Genomic DNA, 25,190 nt, shown 5'->3' with positions numbered 1-25,190 from the left:
TATATCTTCTATCGACAGTCTGCGAAATTATGTCCGAGCCTTTTGAAACCAGAGTGCAGAACACTGATCCCCCCTTTTTTCCAAATCCTGGTTGGGCCTTTACACCGGTTTGCGATTCAGCTGCCGTTGTACATGGGGTAGTTTCGTCAGCCTCAACCGACACAGGAGATTCACTTGATAGTCAGCAGTGTGTATCAAAACCAGGTTTGTTAGAGTCAATAAACAGTTAGACACAAAAATCGTGTTCTGAGCTGCAATTGATAGAGAGCGTTGATCACCACATCCATTAGGACTAAATTCTAGTTTACTTACACCTGGACTAAGCTTGCTAACGACATCCGCATAAGACATAGGTTTACTCAAATATTTATTCAGCTCAACTCTTAAGTTGCTCGATGATAGTGTGTAGAGTTTCATTTTCTTTCATCAACAAGCTTTGAGTAGTTTTCAGTGACTTAAGCTCATTACGGAGCAGTTCAATTGTTTGAGATTATGCCTGTACCTTAAAGTTTACATCAGCACGGAATGCACTAAGGTCATTCATTGTCACCAATGTGATTTGGGTTGCCTTCCGAGATCTAATATCTTCTGTGAGCGAAACAACAGTTTGTTGTAGATGACCGCAATCACCCTTGATTTCAGCTTAATATAGTCCTGATTGGGAACCTGAGATATGACATCTTGATATGTTGGATTGTTTCAACGGTGACATGAATCGTGGGCATCACTTTCAAAACATGTATTGTCGACATTCTTTGTACTCATGTACTGAGGTTGTGAGCATACATCGTGCTGAATTAATCATTTGTTCTGCTTGTCCTGAGCTATGTTGATCGTCCTGTTCACAATGTTCAGCTTGTACATTAGGGTTTGATTTCTTCTTGCTAAAATAGAATCTATCTCGCAAGGATCCCCTTTTATAAACACAGCTAAAGACCAAAATATCATTCCCTTGCATATTTTATTAAGCTACTTACACCATTTCTGTTCTTTCAAACAACCAAAGATCCAGAATGACATCCAGGAAAATCTCATGCTCTACTAAATAAGACTGACCTATACCAGGTTACAATATCTTCATTATCGTGTGCAACCTCTAGCAATTTCTCAATATACATGTCTCTGGGTAGATTATCTAATTCCTGATCAAGTCTTCTAATATAGTCCTGATTGGGAACCTGATATATGACATCTTGATATGTTGGAGCGTTTCAGCGGTGACAGGAATCTTGGGCATCTCTGTCAAAACATGTATTGTCGACATTCTGTGTACTCATGTACTGAGGTTGTGAGCATAGATCTGCCTTACTTGAATTGTCAGGGTTATCATTCGCCAAATCTGCATCATAAAATGAATTTAAACTGAAATTAACATGTACAGTACAATCACCTTCGTTTGCTGTTTCCAATTCAGTATATTTCTTCCCGGAGCCAGTCTCACAAACATAATTATCCATGATTTGCACTTGAGCATAATTTTTAATAATGTTATAATAGTAATAACAATACTAATATTAATACTACTACTACTACTACTAATCATAATAACAATAAGGATGATGATGATGGTAATACTAATAATAATATCAACTCAAACATCTGTTTTTAACATTGATATCAATCTAAATTGGTTGATAATACCGCTATGTGTTTCGCGCATGTTTCACATGTTAATTGCTTAAGGCTCGAGATACAAATGCGTACCAAATTTAAACATTTTGTTTTAATGTTAAAACTATCAGACGTAATTATAATAATCACACATTAAGACCCTTATACAATTATTTCACTGCTCTACATTTTCATAAACTCACAGAGCATTACACTGAAGTTCAAATCCACGAACCTACCTTAGTTTTCAGAGGCATAGAGTTAGACATCACCTGTAAAAATCATCATATATAATGCCTTTCCTGGAAATGGATGAATTTTAATCTAAAGTTTATCGTACAACTGTTTACCTGGCCATTAAACCCTTGCTTTAGTCCTGACAGTGATACGGGCACTGTGTAATTGCAATAAACAATTAAATAAACGATTCCATTCAAACTAAGTCCAAATATAACATTAAAAACATATGCAGACTGACATATATATATATATATATATATATATATATATATATATATATATATATATATATATATATATATATATATATATAAAGCTTGAGCTAGATAAGAACTTGGATTTTCTATTTTCTAAAGATTACAACATAACCTATCAAGAAAAAAGACTGTTCCTCGTATGTGATCTGACCGAATGACAGACTCCTAGAAAATATATATATTTATATATTGAAATCCTGTAGCGAATAACATGTTAAAGATAAAGGGAGAGAAGACTAAAGGGATGTTTGGCGAGTAAGAACTATATATGCGACAATGAACATAACATACTCAGTACTGGAAATTATTGCATTTAACAACTGTATACCCAAAAATCATGACGTGCTGAAGATTGTGAAACAACTGAAAACCGAACGAAATACCGAAAACACATTTCGTAGTAAACTTGATGACTTTGTAGCAGTATATATCTCACTAAGAATATTGCGCTATTAAACATAAAACATAACATTCTAATCAAATTGTAAACGAGTCTGTTTCTGGAATATTTTAAACTCAAAAAGCTATGTGAACATACAATTAACAACTATTAATCATGGACACAAGTTATACATTTCAACAATGTTAATTGTTAACTTCAACTTTCAATCGTGGACAGAACATACCATATTTCTGCTGATTTACGTTTTAAAAGTTAATCAGCTTTAATTATTCTGGTTTCATAACTGAGACAAAGTATTAATGTAAGCTATCACATTATCTTCCAAGTTTTTAAAAATATTTTGTTCTCTTGATCGTTTTGTGTTTGTTTGCTTGTTTTGCATTATTTTAATATGTCAAGTAATGTGTAAATGATTCTAACTGACTGTATCTTTCCCGTACTTTTTCGTAATTTCTATCTATCTCTGTGATAAACGTTTGATTAGGCTGTAGAAGATATTGTTGCATGTCATCTGTCACACTTCTTTGCTTTTACACAGATTGCATGGTTCGATGTATATATATTAGGTATTTTAATATTTATTATTATACATTTTAAAGGACATTTTGAAACACATTAACTAGCTAACTGTGCTCATTGTGTGTTTGTTCCTTGGGATGAGTTCATTTGTTTGAGTAAACATGCTATAAGGGTCTTTTGTCACTGGAAATGGGTAGAGAAAATCGACCTCATTTTTATGCTGTATCTTTCTACCATACATGTATAGAACAAAAACGTTTCATCATCATTGGCTGTCGAGAGTTCACTCGCACCTTTTGGTTCATGTTTGCAGTTGCTGGCATATGTGATAAGAAGTGATGCATTTGTTTGTCTGTTTTCTCTCGTCCCTCAAAACTATTGTATTGTATCATTTACATTTACTTCTTATACTAAATTTACAAAATTCTTTGTATCATAAATATTAGAAAATTTCGCCTATGGTTGTCGCTCACCCTCCATGAAGGAACATGTATAAAGTAGGTGGGTAACGGACGTTAACAATGGAAGATTATACTGAGAAACAAATGGACGCACTTGCTATAGTCATCAAGAATGAAGCTTCTTTGACATGTTTGGTCTACTTAGAATACAAGTCAATTCATAAATCATTCGTTTAGTTGTAACTACCCACATTGTGCTCATTTGTGGGAAAATGAAAATTGGCGCAATTGCAAATGCTAAATTATCCTTATACGTTGTTGTTTTGGAAACAGGATCTCATCAAAATGTTTTAAATGTTTCGGATAATGCCTGAATAAATTGATCTGGTAAAAGTAAACACTTATATCGACCTAAGGTGAAATATCTGAGTGATGCATGAGGGGTTGAGATCGGAGGAAAGTTTCCAGAAATACAACATTGCATAGATACGTGTTACCTGCAACTTGAAAGACTCACTTTAAACTTAGAAAGAGTATCATGAGCCAGTTTTATATTGATGTATATAATATTAAAAATGTCCAGATTGCTAAAGTTTAAAATGTGATGCTCTCGAAACCAAATGTTTAGTTTATAAATCACACAATGCCATAAACGGTTTTGTCAATACCACTGTCAATGAATACAATTACTAAAAGGTGTGTCAAAGTGGCTTTTCCGCTCAGTGCTGGTCATAGTTATTAATCATTAATTACATACGTCCTTCATTATGATACATTTTCATTAAATCTAGTGCATCAAGTTCGGACTCAAACAATAAAAAGCAAACACAATAAACATTTTATTAAATACCAATTCAATCTTATATTATAAAACTGTAATCTGATACGGATGTTCAGTTAAGTATTCCGTATCTCACAAACAAAATTTCTGTATGGCACACCCAGCCTGGAAAAAGTTTTACAACTTGAAATATTAAATAATAGTCCGCTTATAAAATATCCAGATTCATTCACTGCCAAAAAAGCATCCAACACAAGTCAAATGAATATGTAATTGTAAGAAATGCACTCATATGCAATGAAAATAGTCGGTGGGAGAGTAGCGTGGGTAGCGGTAGACGGTTTATGTTCATTTCACGGTAACTTGGCCTTGATGGACAGCATTACGTGTAATGTGCCTGAAGTATGTAACAAGAGAAGGTAAAACACAATAAGCATTCACTTTTCCAAAATATAAATATGAAGTGAAAAAATAAAAGACAACTTACAGCATGTATGAATTCCCATCTTTTCTAACTGTACTATTAATTTCACATTAATCACAAATCAATCCATAGGTATTCCTAATGAATGTTATTATGTGCTTAACTGCTAATGTGTTTATTATGTTCTTAAGTGCCATTGCTAAATCAATGTTCTAATATTCAAAAGTATATTCTTTACGGTAGTGTTTGGAAATTTGAATGTCACTCATTGAATATTTCACGTATTCTATCGAAATTAATTAAATATTAAAGTCCTTGAATAGTTCACAACAGTTAAGCAAGATACAGTTAATTAAAATTTAAAATTTCCAATCTGCGTTTTCTACGTTCACAGCCGATAGAAATCACAGTTCGCTTGAAATGACTCTCACTTTGGAACTGATAAAGACCGAATCTTTTATTTCTTAAAAATAGGTGCTAAAATTATCCTTTAAGGTTAAATGCATCAATAATTATTTTGTATTAAACGAACATATAGAATTCAGGAGTTTTAAAGAAATGTAAATTAAAGAGCTTTTCTTATAAAATATATTGATTTCATTGTTGTTAGCATGTGTAATTTGCCCTTAAATTTACTTGGAATTAGAGCATCTATTGAGTAACTAGAGTGTAAAAAAGGGCGGCATACTGGTCCAAAGCCTATCTCCCATTTGAAACGTACAAAAAATCCACTTTTCTGCTACTGCAGATTAAATCCACTGTTATGTATCATACAACATTTATTGAAGCACAAAATTAAATCTCAATATGTAATGCAGACAGACAGATATCGCAACTGGACCGACTATAGTCTGACCCAGCTCTTGTTGCGTACATGGAAATATTCCCGAGGATTGCATTAAATCTTTTATAAAACACCACTAATTAGGACATTTTGAAACACATTAACTAGCTAACTGTGCTCATTGTGTGTTTGTTCCAATGTATGAGTTCATTTTGTTTGAGTAAACATGCTATAAGGGTCTTTTGTCCTTGCAAAAGAGTAGATAAAATCGTGTTGAGGAATTTATTTTCAAGCCACTGTTTCCCTCTAGGACAACCATGTAACCTAATTTCTGATTGGTTGACTGGTAAAATATCTGATCTTGTTGACAATTTAAAGAGATTGAGAACTTATTATTCGACCTCATTTTTATACTGTATCTTTTTATATACATGTATAGAAAAAAGAAACGTAAAAATAAAGTAAGCCACATATTTTATTTGTTACAAGTTGTGGAAGAAACTCGCTCCGCATGATGTCCTCGACATTCCTTCTCCGTTCGTTTCATCCTATCGGAACAAAGCGCATCTATATTTTGTGAATGTATTTTCTGTTTAAGTTTTATACTGATGTCCACATGTGATTGAAAACATTCCTGATTGCTTTGAAACGTTCCAGGTAATAACATGGAAATATTGTTAATTAGTACCACGGGACTTATAAACATTTGATTGCTTCAATTATTGTACAATTAGTTTATCATTCGTGTCAGACTATATGAAATGATTTTCTGCTCCCGTTCTAGCCTCGAACACATCCGATTATGCCAATAATTGTGTCTCATCTTTAAATGCCACCTTCCACATTGCATTCAGTTTAAATTTAATACTTGAGTACTTTATTTTCATGATGTCTAAAACTTCATAAGCACAAATTTGTATACACATTATGCTTGACAGCCACAGGAGCAACTAAAATGCAAATTATCTTTCTTGACGTCCAAGTTATGTATCCGGAAAATATCCAGTCATGAAACATACTTGCAAAGGGAGCCTAAGGTCTTCAGCATAGACTTTGCTGTGGGGAGCGCAAGAAGAAAACGAATGGTTGGCAGCGCAGCATAACATCCAGTTCTCACGAGACGGGAGAGTACGCTCCGTGATTTGAACAGTTTGGACAGGCTATTGGAGGGATGGGAAACGTATATATACCGGTGTTCATACATAGTCACGAGACTGCCATGGGACATTTCTCGGTAGGTTCCATCGACGCGTCATCAAGCCAAGGATACAAAGGGCGTTCCGCAATTACCGTGACTAGTCCCCCATTAAGCTATTGCAGTTCTTGATCCAGACAGGATTGCTTTATTATCTTAAAATGTTCAGAGACCGTATTCTCCTACAAGAAGCAGACAAAGTCTGGATGAAAGATGACGATGAAATAGGTATTGTGAGATGCACTGCTGCCACATCAAGCTATTTGAGGCATATAGTGCTCTGGCCAGTAAACGACCGGGGATGCTGAAATATCTAGTTTGTTAAGTGCCAACTGGGTGGAAGTAAGGATTTCTCCGCAAAGAGACTAGAAAAACGACTAGCCTAGTTTGATGTATATCGCGAACATTTGGGATTTCCCCAAGATGTTCGTTGCATTTCCTCAAAAGCGCGCTATTTCATGAGTTTATCGGAAAGCATACCTACCCAATTGTAGTAAAGTACGATCGATAATGGAGTCAGCTGACAAGGAAACTCGACTCAATATATTCTTTTCACATCCACTTTATAACAATAGGAGGTGTCTGAGTTATTCCAGATAGTGCGCATGAAGAAGATAGACCCTTTGCTGAAACACGAGTAAATCTCCTTGAGGTTGAAAAAGAAATACCAAAATAATAATAATTCCAGACAATTAGCTTCTTTTCGCAGTATGATCAGATTTACACAGTGCTGAAAGAAGAGGCAATGTAGGAACATCTGAACGCCTACCAATACGAGAAAACCTAAACCCAAAGGAGGCGTATCGTACGGAGATCTCGATTTAAATCTGATATGCAGATTATCGGTAGAAGTTTCAGGAAGATTAACTGGCTTAGCACAAACATCCCCAGCAATACAATAGTAACCTAGATGACGTAATCTAGGTTGGTTCTAGCTTGTTTGAACGTGTCATATTTAAAGCTATCGATTATTGAATCTGTTCGGCGCCTAGGTTTATAAGTTTATAAGCTTGAGACGTTTATTTTCCGCATCATGTTTCATACTACCCAGTTTTATTGTTACGTCATTGACATGCACGAAGTATGTGACTTGTTGTTTTCTGCATGTCGATTTTCAAACGCCTCATTTATGGTTTCACATATAACGGGGTCTGATACATGGGTAGTGAGGACATTCCATGTGCCCTGGTCGATCTTTATGTCATGCTTAATCAGTCCATCGTCCTCCCATTAGCGAGAAGGTTATGACAGATGCTCATATAATTGCATGTTAATGACGTTTGTGAATGGGTCACACCCGTTTGCACCCGAAATATGGAATTCTATCTGACTGAAAATCTTCACCTGGAAGTAGACTCGAAAGGTGTAGAAGCTTCACGCCAACAATGATAACTCTGATGTTCTGACAGGCAACAGGTGGTCGCGAAAGCTAGCTTCGCAACCGTAAGTCGCGCATCAATCGGCCAAATTTACTAGATCTTTACAGAACTTCATTTCATTGCTTGCATGTCCTGAGCACCAGGGGTTAAATCACGCCTCTTTATCTGGATGTGGGCCAGCGCATGCGTTTGGAACACGTCCAGATCTATAGTACCTCAAGCATACGTCATGCTGCAAGTACACCGGATAATTCAGTAACAGTTCGAAATGCGGAGGTGTCTTTGCATCGCTATAACTAAAGACTCTGCTGATATTTCGCTCTGCTATTACAGATAATTATATGTGGCAAGTATGTGATATATATCAATATAAGTACATGAAAGGCACTATGGATCATATATTTATAGTGCACTATATACTTACAGGTTTGCTCTGGTTTGCTCTGGTAGTTTCAATCCTCTGTCCTGATTATTATAACATCATAGCAATTTCTAATGGGTATGACAGCATACATAAGTTCTAAGAAATAGCACATACAGTCATTCCTGGATTTATTGTCTGTAACAATGTAACCAGGATGCTCAGCATCACAATGCATGTTGTCAGGAACAACTTATCTTGGAATTACCACTAGCCAGCATCTTTTCCTTTCGACTAACGCAATACTTACCGTTCAATATACATGGAGGTGGCACCAATGTGATTTTAGAGACAGGGCATATATAGGTAGAACATACCCTACATCAACAGCCCTCATCATTGGATAGGAGCAGCAGTTTACTAGACTTTATTCCACTGGGTGGCGACTAGTACGGGACTATGCGTAACTTTTTCAAAATCACATGGGAACAGATTATGTAAAGGCGGCATCCATTAACTCTCGAAACGTATTTTAGAAAAATATCAGATTAGTTAATATACTGTAGTTCACCTCAGCACTGCTTGCCGGGCGACAAGAATACCACCTCCGTAACACTTCAGCTTTCATATAACACTACATGGAGGAATTATAATGTTGCTATGCTCAAAATTCAAAGATCCATAAGCCTTTTGGCCTGAAAGGTATGCGAGACTGAATTTTCCTTACTTTGAGGAGCTGGTCAGCTGCGCACTTTGTACCAAAAATATGGCATTGTGACCACATTACCGGATGTCTCTCTAAGCACCGGTATGGCGGGGATTTAAATGTTGTCTTTGAATCGCCTATATGAAGTCTCTGTAGAAACGCTAGAACCGTTGGAACGACATATAATTTACTCAAAAATGTCTCCATCATACGGTGCGGACTTTCAGTTGCAGGATAAGAAAACGATCAAACGTTTAATTGAAGACTTAGTATATCATAATCCGTTGCAAGTAATTAATGTTTTTAAAAATATTATAAAATATATTATTGTATACAAACACTAAAGCGACAGTAGAAAGAGCGGTGTTTTGATATTGTTAAAATAGTGCTTAATTAGGAACTTATCATAATAAAGTGATACTAATTTATTATTTCTCCAAGGTAATGCAGTTTACATGTTTTGATCGTGGTCTCCTATATGCCAGCACAAACTCCTATAAGAATATTTATTGGCTCATAGTATGAATGGTGAATTTTGCAATTGACAATATGGCGATATATGTTTAATATGCAAATAAAAAAGGACAAACAGTTGCAAAATATTTAAACGAAACCTTTCAGTTACTCTTTGGTAAATAATGTATTAAGTTATACATGTAGTTCATATTTTCCTTTCTTCCGTCTTAAGTTTGTTTCAGAGATTAGGAAGAAGCGAATATTACAATATAACAGAGCTGAACTGGATCAGAAGACGTTATTAGCACACCAGTTACTGTCATCCGTTCAAAGACTCGAATTGCTAATATGCTGGATAAAATCACACATCTGGCCAAACGTACTATACCGAATATTAATATTCCCTTCCATTAATCTTAAGTTTTAATCATTTTAAAGTATTTATTAGAAAGCATTGAGAATACGCATCAAAACACTTGGCACATTCTTTTACGATTAAATGTGAAACAAAACAAAAGCAAAAAATCGAAATCCATACATCCAGTTGTTTAATATAGAAATATAATAATAGCAGGGGTGTACAAAAAGTTATTTATTTTTTTCTTCAGAAATAAATTATCAATATAATTTTTAGAAATGGACGATGTGCGTGGAAATGTCTGTGAATTTGATGTTTTATCTGAGCTTATTTGTACCAATGCTATTTCTGTTAATAATTTAATAATGTATTCTTATTTAGTTGCGATATTTAGTGCATATTCGCTTCTTTGCAGTGTTGAAACGGCTAATTTGAACAAGGCTCAAGATGCGAATCCTTTGAAAGATATTAATACCTCATCAAGTGGTCAACTCGGTTCAACACGATCTGCTTTTCAAGAACATCCGGATAATGGCAGACCAATAATAGCAAGACAAACACACATTCAGGAAGGTCAATATGAGGGATCCAACAGAAACAGTTCTGACCAAGAGATGGGTAGCATTACCCCAAACCGTCTTGAAGATCCAAGTGCGAAGCCAGGAACTTCTTATATCGAGCTACACGAGATAAGAAAATCATCTATGTCAAAAGAGGGAAAAGGGAAAGTAAAACCAAAAAAGAAAAAGAAAAAAAACAAGAAAAAGAAAAAGAAGGAAAAACATCAGGTAAATGCTGCAAACAAAAGCGGAGAAATAGACTGCAATGTCGACAATCACGCTGGGATGGATATAAATGAAAATGATGTTCTTAGTGTCGTTAATGAAATGACAGAAAACCCGAATAATGAGAGCAAAGAATATGGAAAAAAGAAGAAAAAGAAGAAAAAGAAACAGAGAGAATACAGTTGCTCGAACGAAGAAAGTAACACCTCAGCTGTAACATATGAAACAAACCGCCCTGGTACAGCCTCCGGAGGTACAATTAGAGTTTCGGCTGATGAAGATATAAAATGGAATGACCAAAACAGTGACAGCATAAACAAGGAAAAGAAAAAACATAAAAGATCACGAAAAGGAGAAGAAAGAGCTAGTAACCGAGTAGTTCCTGCTGACCACGCGGTGCTAGAATAGCATACTGATCTAAGCAATACAGCGTTAAACCTAAAATGAAAGGAAAACAGAACGAAGAATAAGAAAAGGGTTGAATTGAATGGTGTGAACAAGAAAGTCAAGGTTTATAGAAAGAAGAAAACTATTATAAAGAAACTCATATATTTATTTTAGATATGTTTATCCAAAAAGATAAATGCACAATTTGTCCATAAAATATTAAAACTAACAGTAGCACATTGAAAGCACATATCATAATACAATACATATTCCTCAACCAATAGGCTTATTTTACATATTGTATAATGAAATACACGGAGTTATGATATTCAATTCGGCGAACATCGCTAGCCATGTAAATGATAATAATTACAGACTTCATTAAAACGTGTTTGCATCGTTTGAACCTTCAGTTGGCAAAGATATGATTTCTACTGTACCAGCTATTATCCTATTAAAATGTAATACATGTAAATAACATTAGATGGCATATAAAGACCATCACATTAGTGTAAGTAAAACTGAGGTAACGTTTCATTACATGAAGTTTTGATTGGTTTTTGCTTCTTTTGCATATTAGTTCTAATACCATGCTGCTTACATAATTCAAGAGAAAAATAGTGATGTGTATTTATTCCATGGAGTGAAAACAGGGTTGTGGTTTTTAAATATTTGTAGGACAAATGGATGCGTCATATTAATTTTTTTCTTTCAGTTTATGTTTGAAGATTTGTATATGGTTATTAATGCTTACACTTGTTAAGCTATATTTTAAGATAGTATATATATCCAGCCATGACATAGGCCAGAATTAAAATATATTATATGCGATTATTTCTGTTTTCTGTTGTAATTTAAAGTTTGCTTGAATGTATAATGTTTGGCGGCATAAGAGATGCTTTACCATATATGTACGTTTGTGTGTACGTATGCATGTATGTATGCATGTATGTATGTATGTATGTATGTATGTATGTATGTATGTATGTATGTATGTATGTATGTATGTATGTATGTGTGTGTGTCTGTATGCATGCATGTATGCATGCATGTATGTATGTATGTATGTATGTATGTATGTGTGTGTGTATGTATGTATGTATGTGTGTGTGTACGTGCGTTCGTGTATGTATGTATGTATGTATGTGTATGTATGTATGTATGTATGTATGCACGCATGCACGCACGCACGCACGCACGCTCGCACGCACGCACGCACGCACGTACGTACGTACGTATGTATGTATGTATGTATGTATGTATGTATGTATGTATGTATGTATGTATGTATGTAATTTATTTCTTTGAGCAGATTATTAGTTTTAAACTGTTTTAGAAAAATACTATTTTTTGGCATATAAATAATAATTTCTGCTGTAGCTCTTTTGTGTAGATAGCATTGGGCAATATCACTGCCGTCTTTGATAACTTAACATGCGAATATGCCACTATGGTCCTTTAAAGATGATTTCATAGAAAAAGGGCCACGAATCGCATTATGAATCACTGTGTGATCTTCTTGAAACTGACGAGGCAGGTCCGGGTAAAGTTATTTATCTCATTTTAACAACGGGGTTAACATTGGCGTCAACTGAATTTTAGTGTTTGAGACCAGTAGAGATTTTATGGACAATCCAACTTCCATGTATACAACCAAACGGATGATTGAAAAGAGAGAATATATAAGATCACTAACATACAATCATAATGACAAATATCCATATATAGAAATATAGATTAATATATAATGGAATGTTGGGAATGGACAAAGTTTACTAACAAACAAATTCATATTGACCAGAGTATCGTCTTACTGACCAACACACATCTTTATTAACTAATTATTGCTCATGCTTGTAAAATCTAAGCAAAATACAAATGTCTGCCTAAGGTATATTTTAATAGTTGGTTAAAGGTCCGAGGACTAACACCTATGCATACGATTCACATATATTCTTAAAGACAAACAACACTCCTGTAAACAAAGGGACATGAAAAAATGCAATTTTTGACAGAGTGACTAAAATTACAGTAATCTTACACAATCTTTAATCATCAAACCGTTAACTATTAGAAGCAAAATAAAATAGGCAATTCCGTTTTCCGTGCCTGTTTTGTTTAAAAGAATGACGTTTGTACGCCAATGGTATAATTACGTCAAACAAAATAATCACACATTGCCAAACGTACTAACACACGCACACATCATTTTGGTATGAGTGTTCTTTTCAATAAGTTTTCGCTATGAGCCAGATTGCGTGGGTAATAGGGTAATAGGGCGCACATAGTATCAATAACTTTGTTAATATCTCTTCTAACGCTATCCAACGTCAAGCCGCGCCAATAAAAAAATATGCAGTTATGAGTTCGTTTGTATTATAAGCAGACAAGAACATATTTTGTTTTACCTGATTCAACACTTTTGTCACAATGAAAACCCAAGGCCGAACGGATGATTTACCTAGTTCCAAACATTCCTCAAAAGAAAATGCTTTATTTCATGAAATAGCTGACAGGTACTGCATTAACTGAAGGATCTTTCTCAAGCCTTGCCGAAATAAAACCCACACAATAAATAAATGAATGTTATAAAAAATGTAATCCACGTATAAATACGAAATGTATAAATATAGTTTGTGTAACTAGGGTGATGTAATCCCCAAAGGTACAAAATATTTATAAACAATATTGCATTGATTGTTCATTAACATTCATTTTTCTCGACAAATCAAGGAAGGGCAAATCCATCTTTATTATAAACAGTCATGTACTTAATACCTGAATCTGAATACATGAAGGACCTTTCCCGACACGATCTGTGTCTGTGTTTTGCAACAGGTAGTAAGTAAATCTGGAAATATACTTTACCTGCATCATTTGGATTGGTGTGGAAATTTGGTAAGCACCATTTTTAGGCTGGCAAGTTTTTGATATCTTACAATGATAGTATTGTTATTTGCGACAGGTATGCATTTACATCTTCGTATCCTAACAACCAATAGACTGGTGTGCATTTCACAATATTCTAAATTTTAAATATTCGGGACAATTTAAAAAGAAGGTAGATGAGCTGTGCAATATTTCGTGTCATACGATTACGTATATAATAATTACCCCTGTGTACAAGACGTCTAGTCCATTCCTGCTGTTTTGCAACATTCAAAGTATGTTGCTACTTTTAAACAAAGTTGAAATGAAAGGAAATATGAATTCTTCACTGCGGCATAGTTAAAAATGTTGATATTCCGGCAAAGGTCTGCCAAGTGTTTCACAAAAGCATTTCTTTTCCGTCATACTTGGAAAGTGAATATTAAAACAAGACAAACTCCGCGTCATACATTCAGGCTAAAATGCTACAATTCATATGCGTATCAAATGAATGTAGTCTAAGCCTGCAGATGAAGAAGAATACAGTGACTTCGAAAATGGAATGTCCAAGAGGAAATATAAGAGAGAGAGAGAGAGAGAGAGAGAGAGAGAGAGAGAGAGAGAAAGAAAAATGAAAACGGGGTGTTGAGTATGTGGTCAATGATCAGGACTAACAAATGATTGTCTTAAACATTAATCAGGCAGCTACATTAAAACAACGTACCTCCTACCATACTCCACAGTTCTTTGGTGAAAACATAACTGTCTAATATTGTTATTTATGTTTGATGATGTTCTCTTCAATAGCAAACGCAAACAGTATAGAGAAAGCTAACCCGAAGCTTGCGTCCTCGTAGTAAAGTTTTCATCAACGTCATTATGTACTACTTGTAAACTCGTTGGTAAACTTCATTTGTTGTGTTATTTCTGTGCAGTACCATTTCGCATCACATCTATATTCTGAAAATTTATTTCCTGCTTTAAAGTCGTCTTTAACAATCATTGTTGTTTAAGTGGGGCAAGACATCGTTTCAAATTCTAATTCTGTATTGCTCTAAACGGTTTTCTGTCACGCACTGTTTCGTAGTGTTTCGAACCGTTTCCGTCCCGTTTACGTACTGCAACACCTTCGTAGTATTTCTAGTGTTGTCAGAAACGTTTATATGTATAAAAAAGTATTGTTAGGTATATTTCATTTAATTTAAATTTGATTTCATTTAATTGTTTGTGTGTTAGCTTTATTTTTTAAATTCTATTACACGATATTGTTATTTTGTCTAGAATAGAGTTCAGAGTCTGTTTATCATTGACATATACCCATTTATAGAGACATTGTATCTAAAACTTACCTAGTTCCCGACCCTGATTCAATGCCAGCAAAGGGTTCTGGTAAAGGATTCTTATTCTTTCCCAAAGTAACACCATTGGTTTGAGTCAAGACCATCCTGGGATTACGTGATGTTAGATATGTACAAAGCTTCTATCTTGTTCTAGAAACATGACCATGTCACCATCATCCGGGCATCTATTTTGCGTCTTCATTGTACTTAATATTGTTGTTTTGAGAAAGAATAGTCATTCTGTGCCTTAACACTTGTGCAGTTCAAGTGTTTTATGTTGTGACCAGATTTTTGGGCTAATTATTTTGCTTTCTTTAATTTATTTGGATTCCAAGAGATTATTTCCCCCAGGAAATACTTGTGCCCGAAATTAATTCTTGGACAAGGACAGGTATCAAATTTACAAAGCATTAAAACACTGGGACTTCTAATTTTTAATTCTAGGATTACTCTTAGCTTATTTTTGGATTTGATTCGTAAAGTCCTTTTTATCTCATTTTTACCTTGTTTTCCTAGGGAAATAAATTCTTTGTTAACTTTCACAAAGCATGTTGTCTTCACTCCTTTCTTGCTGCGTTTTTTAAGAGTCTAAACGTAACCATATAGATGAGATGAGTGATCATTTAAAGGATTGATTTTATCTACATTATATATAACATCGCTAATAATAGCAATGACTGAATGGTCACGACTCATTAGACCGATTTTGAATGTTTGTGATAAAGTCTCTAAATGTTTAGCCTAAAGATCATCCAGTGGAAGGTAATTATACTCTATTACATGAAACCAATTTACTTTTGCATGGATATTTTGTTTTAAAGGTTTAAAATTCTCTAAAGGTTTGTCTTTTTGTTCAAATTTTGAACTACAATTTTAAGTGTAATAAGCACAATCGTTTGGACATTGCCATTAGAAATGACATTCATGCTCCGTGAGGAGGTTTTAGGAACCACAGATAAGTCAAATACCTTTCTCAGAAGTTAATCTTAAACTTAGATTATGTTACCTCATTAGAGAATAGCATCTTTCAGGGAAAAAGTCAGTACTTGTATTTGTTCTTGTTTTTACTAAATACTGATATTGATTCTAAGTTACGCAATATAGAAAAGCAAATAACAGTAAAAACTTTGATTGCCTTATCACATGCACGTTCAAATATGTTAATAAATTCCTGTGGGTACGGAAGTCATTGCATTGCTTGAAGCTAGGTGAAAATAGGTCTACGTCAAATTATCTACACAAAGAAATAGTCCATACATTGTCATATATTATAAGCACTGATTCTAATGCAGGATAAAAAACAATCTATCTGCCTCAGTTAGCAAACAATTATAAATAAAATCTAAACATTTCATGTTTTCAAGATGTATTTCGGTTTCAAAATATTGATACTATAGCTAGTTAAACTATCAAGAGAAAAAACATTAATGAACTAATTCTAATATTTTCTCTTCATATAATATCTTGCTCTTACATGTAATCATGATATAACATGAACATATTAAACCTTGCACGAGTTCGATTTCTTTTTCTGATAATGACTGGAATAACATGTACATATTCGAACAACTGCGTATGTTATAGTATTATGTTGTTGGTTCCATGAAAACATTAGCGAGATACACTTAAATTAGTGTTTCTGAAAAGAAAGCAATGATGATTTGTATGAATGTTTGCATGTAAAGCAATTGTCTTGTTTATTATAGCGATATATAGAATACAAATAAAAGCTTTAAGACACATTAAATTATCATCTGAGAGAGTAAGAGAGAGAGAGAGAGAGAGAGAGAGAGAGAGAGGGAGAGAGGGAGGGAGAGAGAGGTTTTCTTGACATGCTATAGTTATAAGATATTGACGTATAACACTTTGGATTTGTTTACATTAGGCTTTTGCAAGCGATATAGAAAATACTTAGAAACCTTCATAATTACTTTCATATATCCAATACACTGGATGAGAAGATGTTATCTTAACTAACGCAACATTTATTGGCCAAATATTGTAACAATTTAACATTGAGTTCAATGTTCAGGAGATTCACCCAGAAGCATGACAAGTTAAGTTAGATTAATGTCACACCGTCGATGAAGCATTAGTCACTTATAAATATGACGGAATCAAACGTTGAATCTCATAAATGCATGTACGTTCCCCAATCAGCATTATCCACATTTAATTATGTTCTTACATTATGGCCATTATTTTAAGTTGCACTTTAGATAATGTAAACATATTGTTTGCATCGTATTTGAGTTCGGAACATTCTAGTTCGAGTCTTCTATAAATTAGACAGAAGTGGTAATTTAATGTTTTTCATGGAGGACAAGTTAAAGTGTGCAGCATTCGATATTTGATAAAAACATATTTAAGTTCTTTATTAGGTCAGTCTCTATAAATCCATGTGTGATCATAGTTTGCAGTAGTGTTCGGTAGGATTTATTTATTTAAAATATTTATGGGAATTATTCAAGTGCTCATTTACATGTGGATATATGCGTACTATTATAGTCTATTGTGGATTTATTAAAATACATTCTGGATTACATTACTGAGGTATATCATTGAAGACAATTGAGAAATGTTTAGTAAAACTAGCCATCAAAACGCGGGTGTTGGATTGTATATGGCGTGTGTTTGGGTAGTATATTTGATGTACTGTAAAGGCTTGTGTGAGTGTTGGGCTGTAGATTCATAACTTTGTCCCTAGAAACATTTTTCACCCCATAACCAATTTTGACCACATAAACACAATCGACCCTATAATCCCATCCTTCGTGTTAAACCTAAGACCACATTAAGAAAATATTTCCCCTTGACCCCCAAGTAGCATCTCCATGTACGTATACTGACCATTATAACATATGAATTTCCATAAGCCTCCAAGTATGATATCCATATACGTATATGGGTTAATATTCGACCCCATATGACCTTTAATAGATTCTTGCTCTTTCCAACGATATCAAAGTTACTCGTTATGCATTCAATGCAATGAAATGGGCATAACAAAACCACGATCGTATGGAGTGATAAGTGTGGCTCTGTTGTGTTTTTGGCATCCTTTCATTTGTATTCTAAATTTATCTGGTAAACCATCATTGGGCTGTAGATTGTAATTCTTCATGGCATCCGTCTGTAGCATAAGGTTTCGATACATTATGAACTTATTGATAAATAACTACGTATTTACACAACTATCTTTTGCAAATGACGAAATGAACAGCCACATTTGAATTCGACAGACTCAAGGATGATATTTAAAACATGTGCATGACTTAAAATGGACGAAACGTTTCTTAATCGTATCGTAGACATAAGATAACTGAAGATTAGCAATCACCAAGAAGATATTTATACTTAACTATACTTTGAAGGCTTGTTTAAAATGAACTTAACGTTCACCAACGTTTTACAGGTAGGACTGTGCGAATTTGATTATAAAAGTATTTAAAAGGAAAAGGAAAAAATCAATGTTTCGAATATATTTTCCTTGCTCGTAAAGAAGAGTGTATCCTACTGATTTGGAATCACTAAATACATATATGAATACCATAATATAAAATTATTTCAATAATTAGTGCAATATGTGTTTTAAATTATTTTTTCACGATTGAGGGAAAGCGATCTTCAGGTTGGGACAACTCTTTAGTTTGGATTGATAAAATGCGAGTTGGTGTGTCTTAATTACATAACTTAATTAACAATTAGTTAAAGAAAGCTAAATTTTGACACGACATTGTCGAACTTATAAACGGTCATAATTAGTTAATACACAGATCTGACGTGGTCTCAATCATTTTCTTTGGGGTCGGGTTTTGATTGAAGAGATATAGAGTTAATTGAAATTGAAAACCAAGGAAAATAAGACCCACAAAAATGCAACAATGTGTTAGGTTGGATTAAGGCGCTGCACAAGAAGATGGTTGATAATATATTTAGAGATTTAGGCAATAGCTTTGCAAAGCTAGAATATGTAGCTATAGCACCACTTACGATTGAATTAGCAGGTAAAATATTTTATAGATCAGTGAAGAGAATGAAAATTAGCGTGGGAGAATTGGTAAAGATAATATGTACCATTTGGTCTCTGATGTTATACAAGACATATCTGAAATATATAATCAATGAGAAACGAATGATTATTTAACAGTCAATGAATAGTTTACGATGGATGAATCCTAGATGAAAGGTTTAGTTTTCTGTACAATTGATAATGATACTATTAATGGGTATAGGATATACTGGTGAATATGATATTGCAGATTATAAATATATCAAAAGTTTATACTACAGTTAACATCAATAGGTATTAATAAACAGATTGGTACACATATGTTTACACAAGAGACTAACATCCATATTTGTAAATCCTAAAGCTAGAGAATGTGGCATTGCAAGCTTAGAAGGAACGCTTGAGAGATATAAGAAGTATTAAATTTGTTACATATAAACTGATATATTATTTTAAGGAAAAAACTTTAATAAACTTAGTTTCGCGCGACCAATAGAAAACTGCTTACAAAACCAATACTCTATATGTTTTTAGTATGCAACAAGACTAGGCCAATATGGGTTTTGTTATTTATTGGCCAACGATATTAGACATTAAATAGTGTGCAAAACATCGTACAACCTCACTTGCAATATTAATGAAGATCCAAACACATGTAACATAGTGGTATTAATGTTAAAGTCACAACGTCCACGAAGCGATAACCACTTTAAAAAAGCGACGTCATCAAACGTAGAAACTCAGAGGTGCAAATTCCTGAATCAGCTCACCTAACAGCAGAGACTATTGAATTCAAACTGATGGTTAAAATCGTATTCAGAGTGTAACTGATGGTCAAAAGCGTATACGGAGTGTAACTGATGGTTAAAAATGGATACATGGTGTAAGTGATAGTCAAAAGTAGACACATGTGTATCTGTTGGCGTATTTATTTTGGTGGAACGCAACTAATCATAGTATGCATAAGTGGACAACAAATGACCCGAATAAACACTGAAGTCGTTCAACTTTGAGAATAACGATACGGAATTGCATCAATAACCAGGTTTATACATGAATAGGTATACAACAATAGCATCATATGGACTAGAACCATTATCATATTTTGCTGAAAACAAGAGGCATAATTCAAACCAGCTTATCAGTTCAGATTTAACTACAACTGTAACAGGAAACTAACTATAATAAATATTACAGTAATACCAGAGCCCAGCAACGTGAAATGAATTGCCCACTGAACTTAGACACAAAAACACAGTGATAACATTCAAGGGGGCTCTCAAAACTCACTTATTTCGACTGCAAAAACAAACGTAAAGACCTAATAATCTTTCCTACCTTAAATACTCTCAGCATGTTTTTATTTTTAATCTTTTCTCATTTCATGTTGTTTGTTTTTGTAATCATATCATTATATGTTTTGTTTTATCTTATAGGTGTTGTTTAATGTTTTAAAGCGCTTAGAGCTTCTGAAGATTCGGCGCTATACCAAGTCCTCATTATTATTATTATTATTATTATTATTATTATTATTATTATGTTTATTCAAATGGAAATGTAGGACAAAAACAGAGAACTACTCTATCAAACAGAGATGACAGAAAGCAATCGAGCAATATAATATAAAAAAATATAACTGTATATTATAGTACCTGGAACTGTTTATGCTAGTAAGTAAAACTTGTATATACCAGACACAAGAGGGGAAGATATGAAATAAGTACGCTCGTCTTTCCAGCTCTTTGCATGTGCCATTGCATTGAGATAAAGCAATTTGAGCATGCTGGTAAAATCAATTATTGTGCTGTTGTTTTGGGTTTATCGACATTTGGTAGCGCAAGATAGGCTATACATTGACATAACTGGTGGAGGAAGAACCCTGGAATACCTCTGTAAGAACCACATAATCACCGGAAGCTACAAGCAGCTTTCTCACTTATACACACACTGACCGACCCCGAGAATAGAACCCACGTGGGCAGAGGCGAGAATGCAGTGATTTATAAGTCGAGCTCTGTCAGAACATTCGGCTGTGTATACGTTTACTTGGAACTGTATATACTGATGGGTGGAATTTTATATATATATATATATATATATATATATATATATATATATATATATATATATATATATATATATATATATTGAGAGAGAGAGAGAATCACGGAGGGAAAACATCAGATAAGTAAGTTCCTGCCGCCAGCCCTTTGCATGTGCCACGTCTAGTCGGTCGACAGAGTGAGTGAAACTAAACATATCACAATCATCATAAAGAACTAAAAGATATACCATGGGTGACCATTTACATGGCAGTAGGACTCACGCTATATATACATTAAAATACAATCTAATTTAAAATATGTCCATACGATTCCATGAAACCAAGAAAAAGAGTAACATGCAGACCGAAATGGTTTTATATATAATTCAGTCAATTTTATCATCAACAGTTAGTTTCATTTTTTCTGGTGCCCCTGTTTAGTTGGTGCCCGAAGCACGTGTTTAGTAAGCGTAATTGGCAATCTGGCCCTGAATAAAATACACTATTTGGCCCGTTAATTACAATTGTCATAATTGTTGTTTGATCATTCGTCTCAAATTCAGCATACAGGAAATATTGCAAATGATGTCAGTTTTGAAATGAACAACGTTTAATAAAACAAAATGTATAAACAGCGACATAAATCAAGCTTGACGTATTCTCGCGTCAAAGTAATCGCTGTAAGGAGGCCCAAACGGGATACAAATGATCATGATATCAGGAAGAACACATCATATCGTTGTACGTAGCCGTAACCTTAAAATGAATAGTTTTGAAATATTAAATGTTTAGAAGCATTATTAGTGACTAGAATTATATACTGAGTTATTCTCTTAAGTGGTAGTACATACATCTGAAAATACGTTCTATCACAAATACTGGAGTTTTATACATAGTGAGTCCAACACGTTTTCTCTAATTTGCAATCATCAACTGTTTGGATAACTAGTATTATTTATAACTAGTATTATTTAATTTACATCTGTTTACATATCAGTTATATCAATAGTAAGATTCATGGACAAGTGGAGCATTTTGGGAAGCTAACAAGGTTTCATTACAACGATTTTCATTCCTACATGCTGCTGTGCTTGTATCAGTGTAAACCATCGTGAAGCCGATGATTGGGGAGTTAAGATGAAATAGCATATGAAGGTTTAATGATTCATTTGAGCGGATTAACGGATGCACTAAATTCGACACGTCGAGATATGTGGACGACAAAGACCCATAATGAGTAAATAAGGTTGATTTCTCTTTTAGATATATTATTCTGTGGCCCGACAAGCTCCCATGTGGGAAACGTTTAGCAAAACATTGGTTGCCAAAGAATGGTTTATTCTGTGACAAGAAGATTAATGGCATTCGTACGTTGCTAAACGTTTAGGTTCAGACCATCACAGTAAAGATTAAATATTGACTAAAAATTAAGCAGGTACATGTTTTTCAATAGACCTACTGTGCGATCATGAAAGCTAGTCTGGATTGTGGTGTAATTTACATACCTAAAATGCCACTGCTACTATACGGTATCCAGTTAATTTATACCTACATATTGGCATGCCTCAGATTCACATTAATTCAAATACTGTGGATAGACTCTCGTATCGAAGTTGTTACACGAACGTAACTAACCAGTGTTTGGACTCCTGTATGACAACGAAATTGGTTGAATCCTTAACACAAGAGTTGATCATCTTTGAGGTGTAGTGTTTACTTTCTTATATTATTCACTCCTGTGCTTTATGACCAGGTCTCCAAAAAGCACATACATGTTGTGATACAGTATGTTCGCATGTTAGAGCTACAGATGTAGAGCGATGAAACAAAACTCGGCTACAGAATTACAATTAAAAACATCACAGATCAGTCACTGCTAGTACTTGTTTGTGTACGTTCTACCAAAAAGAGAATTTAATGCACTTCAACACATGAATGAAGATTCGGAGAATATAGCTTATTGCCTCAGTACTTACGCAACCTAAATTATGCGTTCCTTTAAATCCGTCTGCTCACAAAGAAATTGACCTAAAGCTAGCATTCTAGGTACATGATTTTATCTCCTCCTTCGCGAGTCATTACTTCTTGTCAAATTTTCTGAATAACAATTGTTTTAAAGCAAATAGCAATGTAATGAAAACATGTCGTACAAACCATGATTTGTGCCATTGTAAAATCTGTACTCATTTTCATTTATCTTCAAACAATCTGTGTCACACCTACATTTGAATAGGTTTATCGGGTATCGGAAGTTTTATCATTGATATTTTACAAAACCAACAAGATTATATGATACATTTCATGACTAATTGATTCAACAAACGGTGAAGAAATACCAATGAAAATATATTAATATATCATGCATTTTCAGTAAGGAGAGATTTGAGGACGGCAAGAAGCCACCAGAAAACTGTAGATCCTTCTACGGACAATCAGTTCAATTTTCCTATTTGAATATATATTATTGGAAACTCGATGAAGCACCTAACCTTCTCTCGGTGGCATTGTGTGTTTTCGCACTCGGTTTTGGTATAGAGTTGGAACGATAAGTTACATCGGGTTTCATTTGTGATGGTTAAGCAACAGAATATTTTATATAGAAAATCCACTTAGTTTGACAACAAAAGATATGTTCATTTGTATTGTTATAGGTAACACACATAAATATCATTGCAGTATATATAAAAAAACTCTTCACCGTGCTTCGAGGAGCTATGTTGTCCTCAGTCTACTGCTTGTTTCTATTTTAAATGTCAACTTCATTACCAACATTTCAAATAATTAGGCACATTCCAATACAATATTATATTTGGCTTTCGCCGCTTAGTTCTGGCTAGTAAATTCCTCACTTTCATCTCTCAAGATGATTTGCATTAGATGCAACTATCATCACACATATCAAATTCGTTTGCTAATTTATATCAGTCACACATTTTAGATGCAATTAGGCATTATTTTATAAAATGGTTTCCTCAAAACTAAATTCAAGTCCGTGCTCTGCACATGTTGTCTGCGCACACCTTCATCACCAGCCACATTTATTGGTCAAAAGTTTCTTCTGTTAGAAATAGAACCTAACAAAAATAGCTTTTGGCAACAAGATTTGCATATCGAACATTATGTAGTAGTCTCTGATACTTAAATTTCACGCTAAAATAATATGACACCAAAACAGTGCTTATGTTGCCGACATAAACTGAGGGACACATATGGGCTTGGAATGCCATGTGAAGAGTTAGTATCCTGACAAATGATAAGGTTAACTATTTATGTAGCGCTATTGAAGTTATTAAAACCTGCGAATAAAGCACTGAATAGCTACCATGAAAGAATATCGATACAGAAAGTTGATTCAGGGTAAAACAAATATATAACACAAAATTAGTGCACATTTAACCATATGTGACTTACGTGAATGCATTAAACTAGTATTGGTATTAGAGGGTAATGAGATTGCTGAAGGGCATGAAATTGAGTACATGAATGAGGATAAATATCGTGGGTGCACTAACACACATTATTTTGTTATAATGTGCGGAATACAATAATTTAAAACAATATTTCAAAAGGAATACAAAATTACACGGTAACAAATAAAAATAAATGTTCTACCTACCGAATCATGTTTACATAAGGTGCTGTGAAAATCTTCCATTTTTCCTAGCTAAATATTTACAAGCCACAAACAATCATGCAAAGTCATGTGTATTCTGCACCTGATAAAGTTTCACTGTGTAGTTATAGGTATTGAATTTAATATGATTGATTACGGAACTGTTTCTGTCCCACGTTCTGATTCCAGACAACGTTTGCAATAGCTAAGATCGAATTTATTTAAAGTTTTTGACGTTTTGTCATTTTGTTTCTTCTCTGTCATTA

At 34.1% G+C, this 25,190-nt stretch overlaps 1 protein-coding gene across 2 annotated transcripts in view; it reads left to right on the top strand.

Annotated features, from left to right (window-relative positions):
- Positions 1-11,815, top strand: part of LOC149776849 (uncharacterized) — a 57,170-nt gene extending 45,355 nt beyond the window's left edge. For both annotated transcript variants that reach the window (XM_089942658.1, XM_089942659.1), the window contains exon 10: positions 10,291-11,815. In XM_089942658.1, coding sequence (XP_089798784.1) covers positions 10,291-11,068 — 778 coding nt within the window. In that variant the 3' untranslated portion in view covers positions 11,069-11,815. The remainder of the gene's footprint in view (positions 1-10,290) is intronic.
- Positions 11,816-25,190: the final 13,375 nt, after the last annotated feature.

This window comes from Sinohyriopsis cumingii, chromosome 18 (genome assembly GCF_028554795.1).
Source record: "Sinohyriopsis cumingii isolate HCF-2022 chromosome 18, ASM2855479v2, whole genome shotgun sequence".
In the NCBI taxonomy this organism is placed as follows: Eukaryota; Metazoa; Mollusca; class Bivalvia; order Unionida; family Unionidae; genus Sinohyriopsis; species Sinohyriopsis cumingii.
This window is presented reverse-complemented; position numbering and strand designations above follow the sequence as displayed.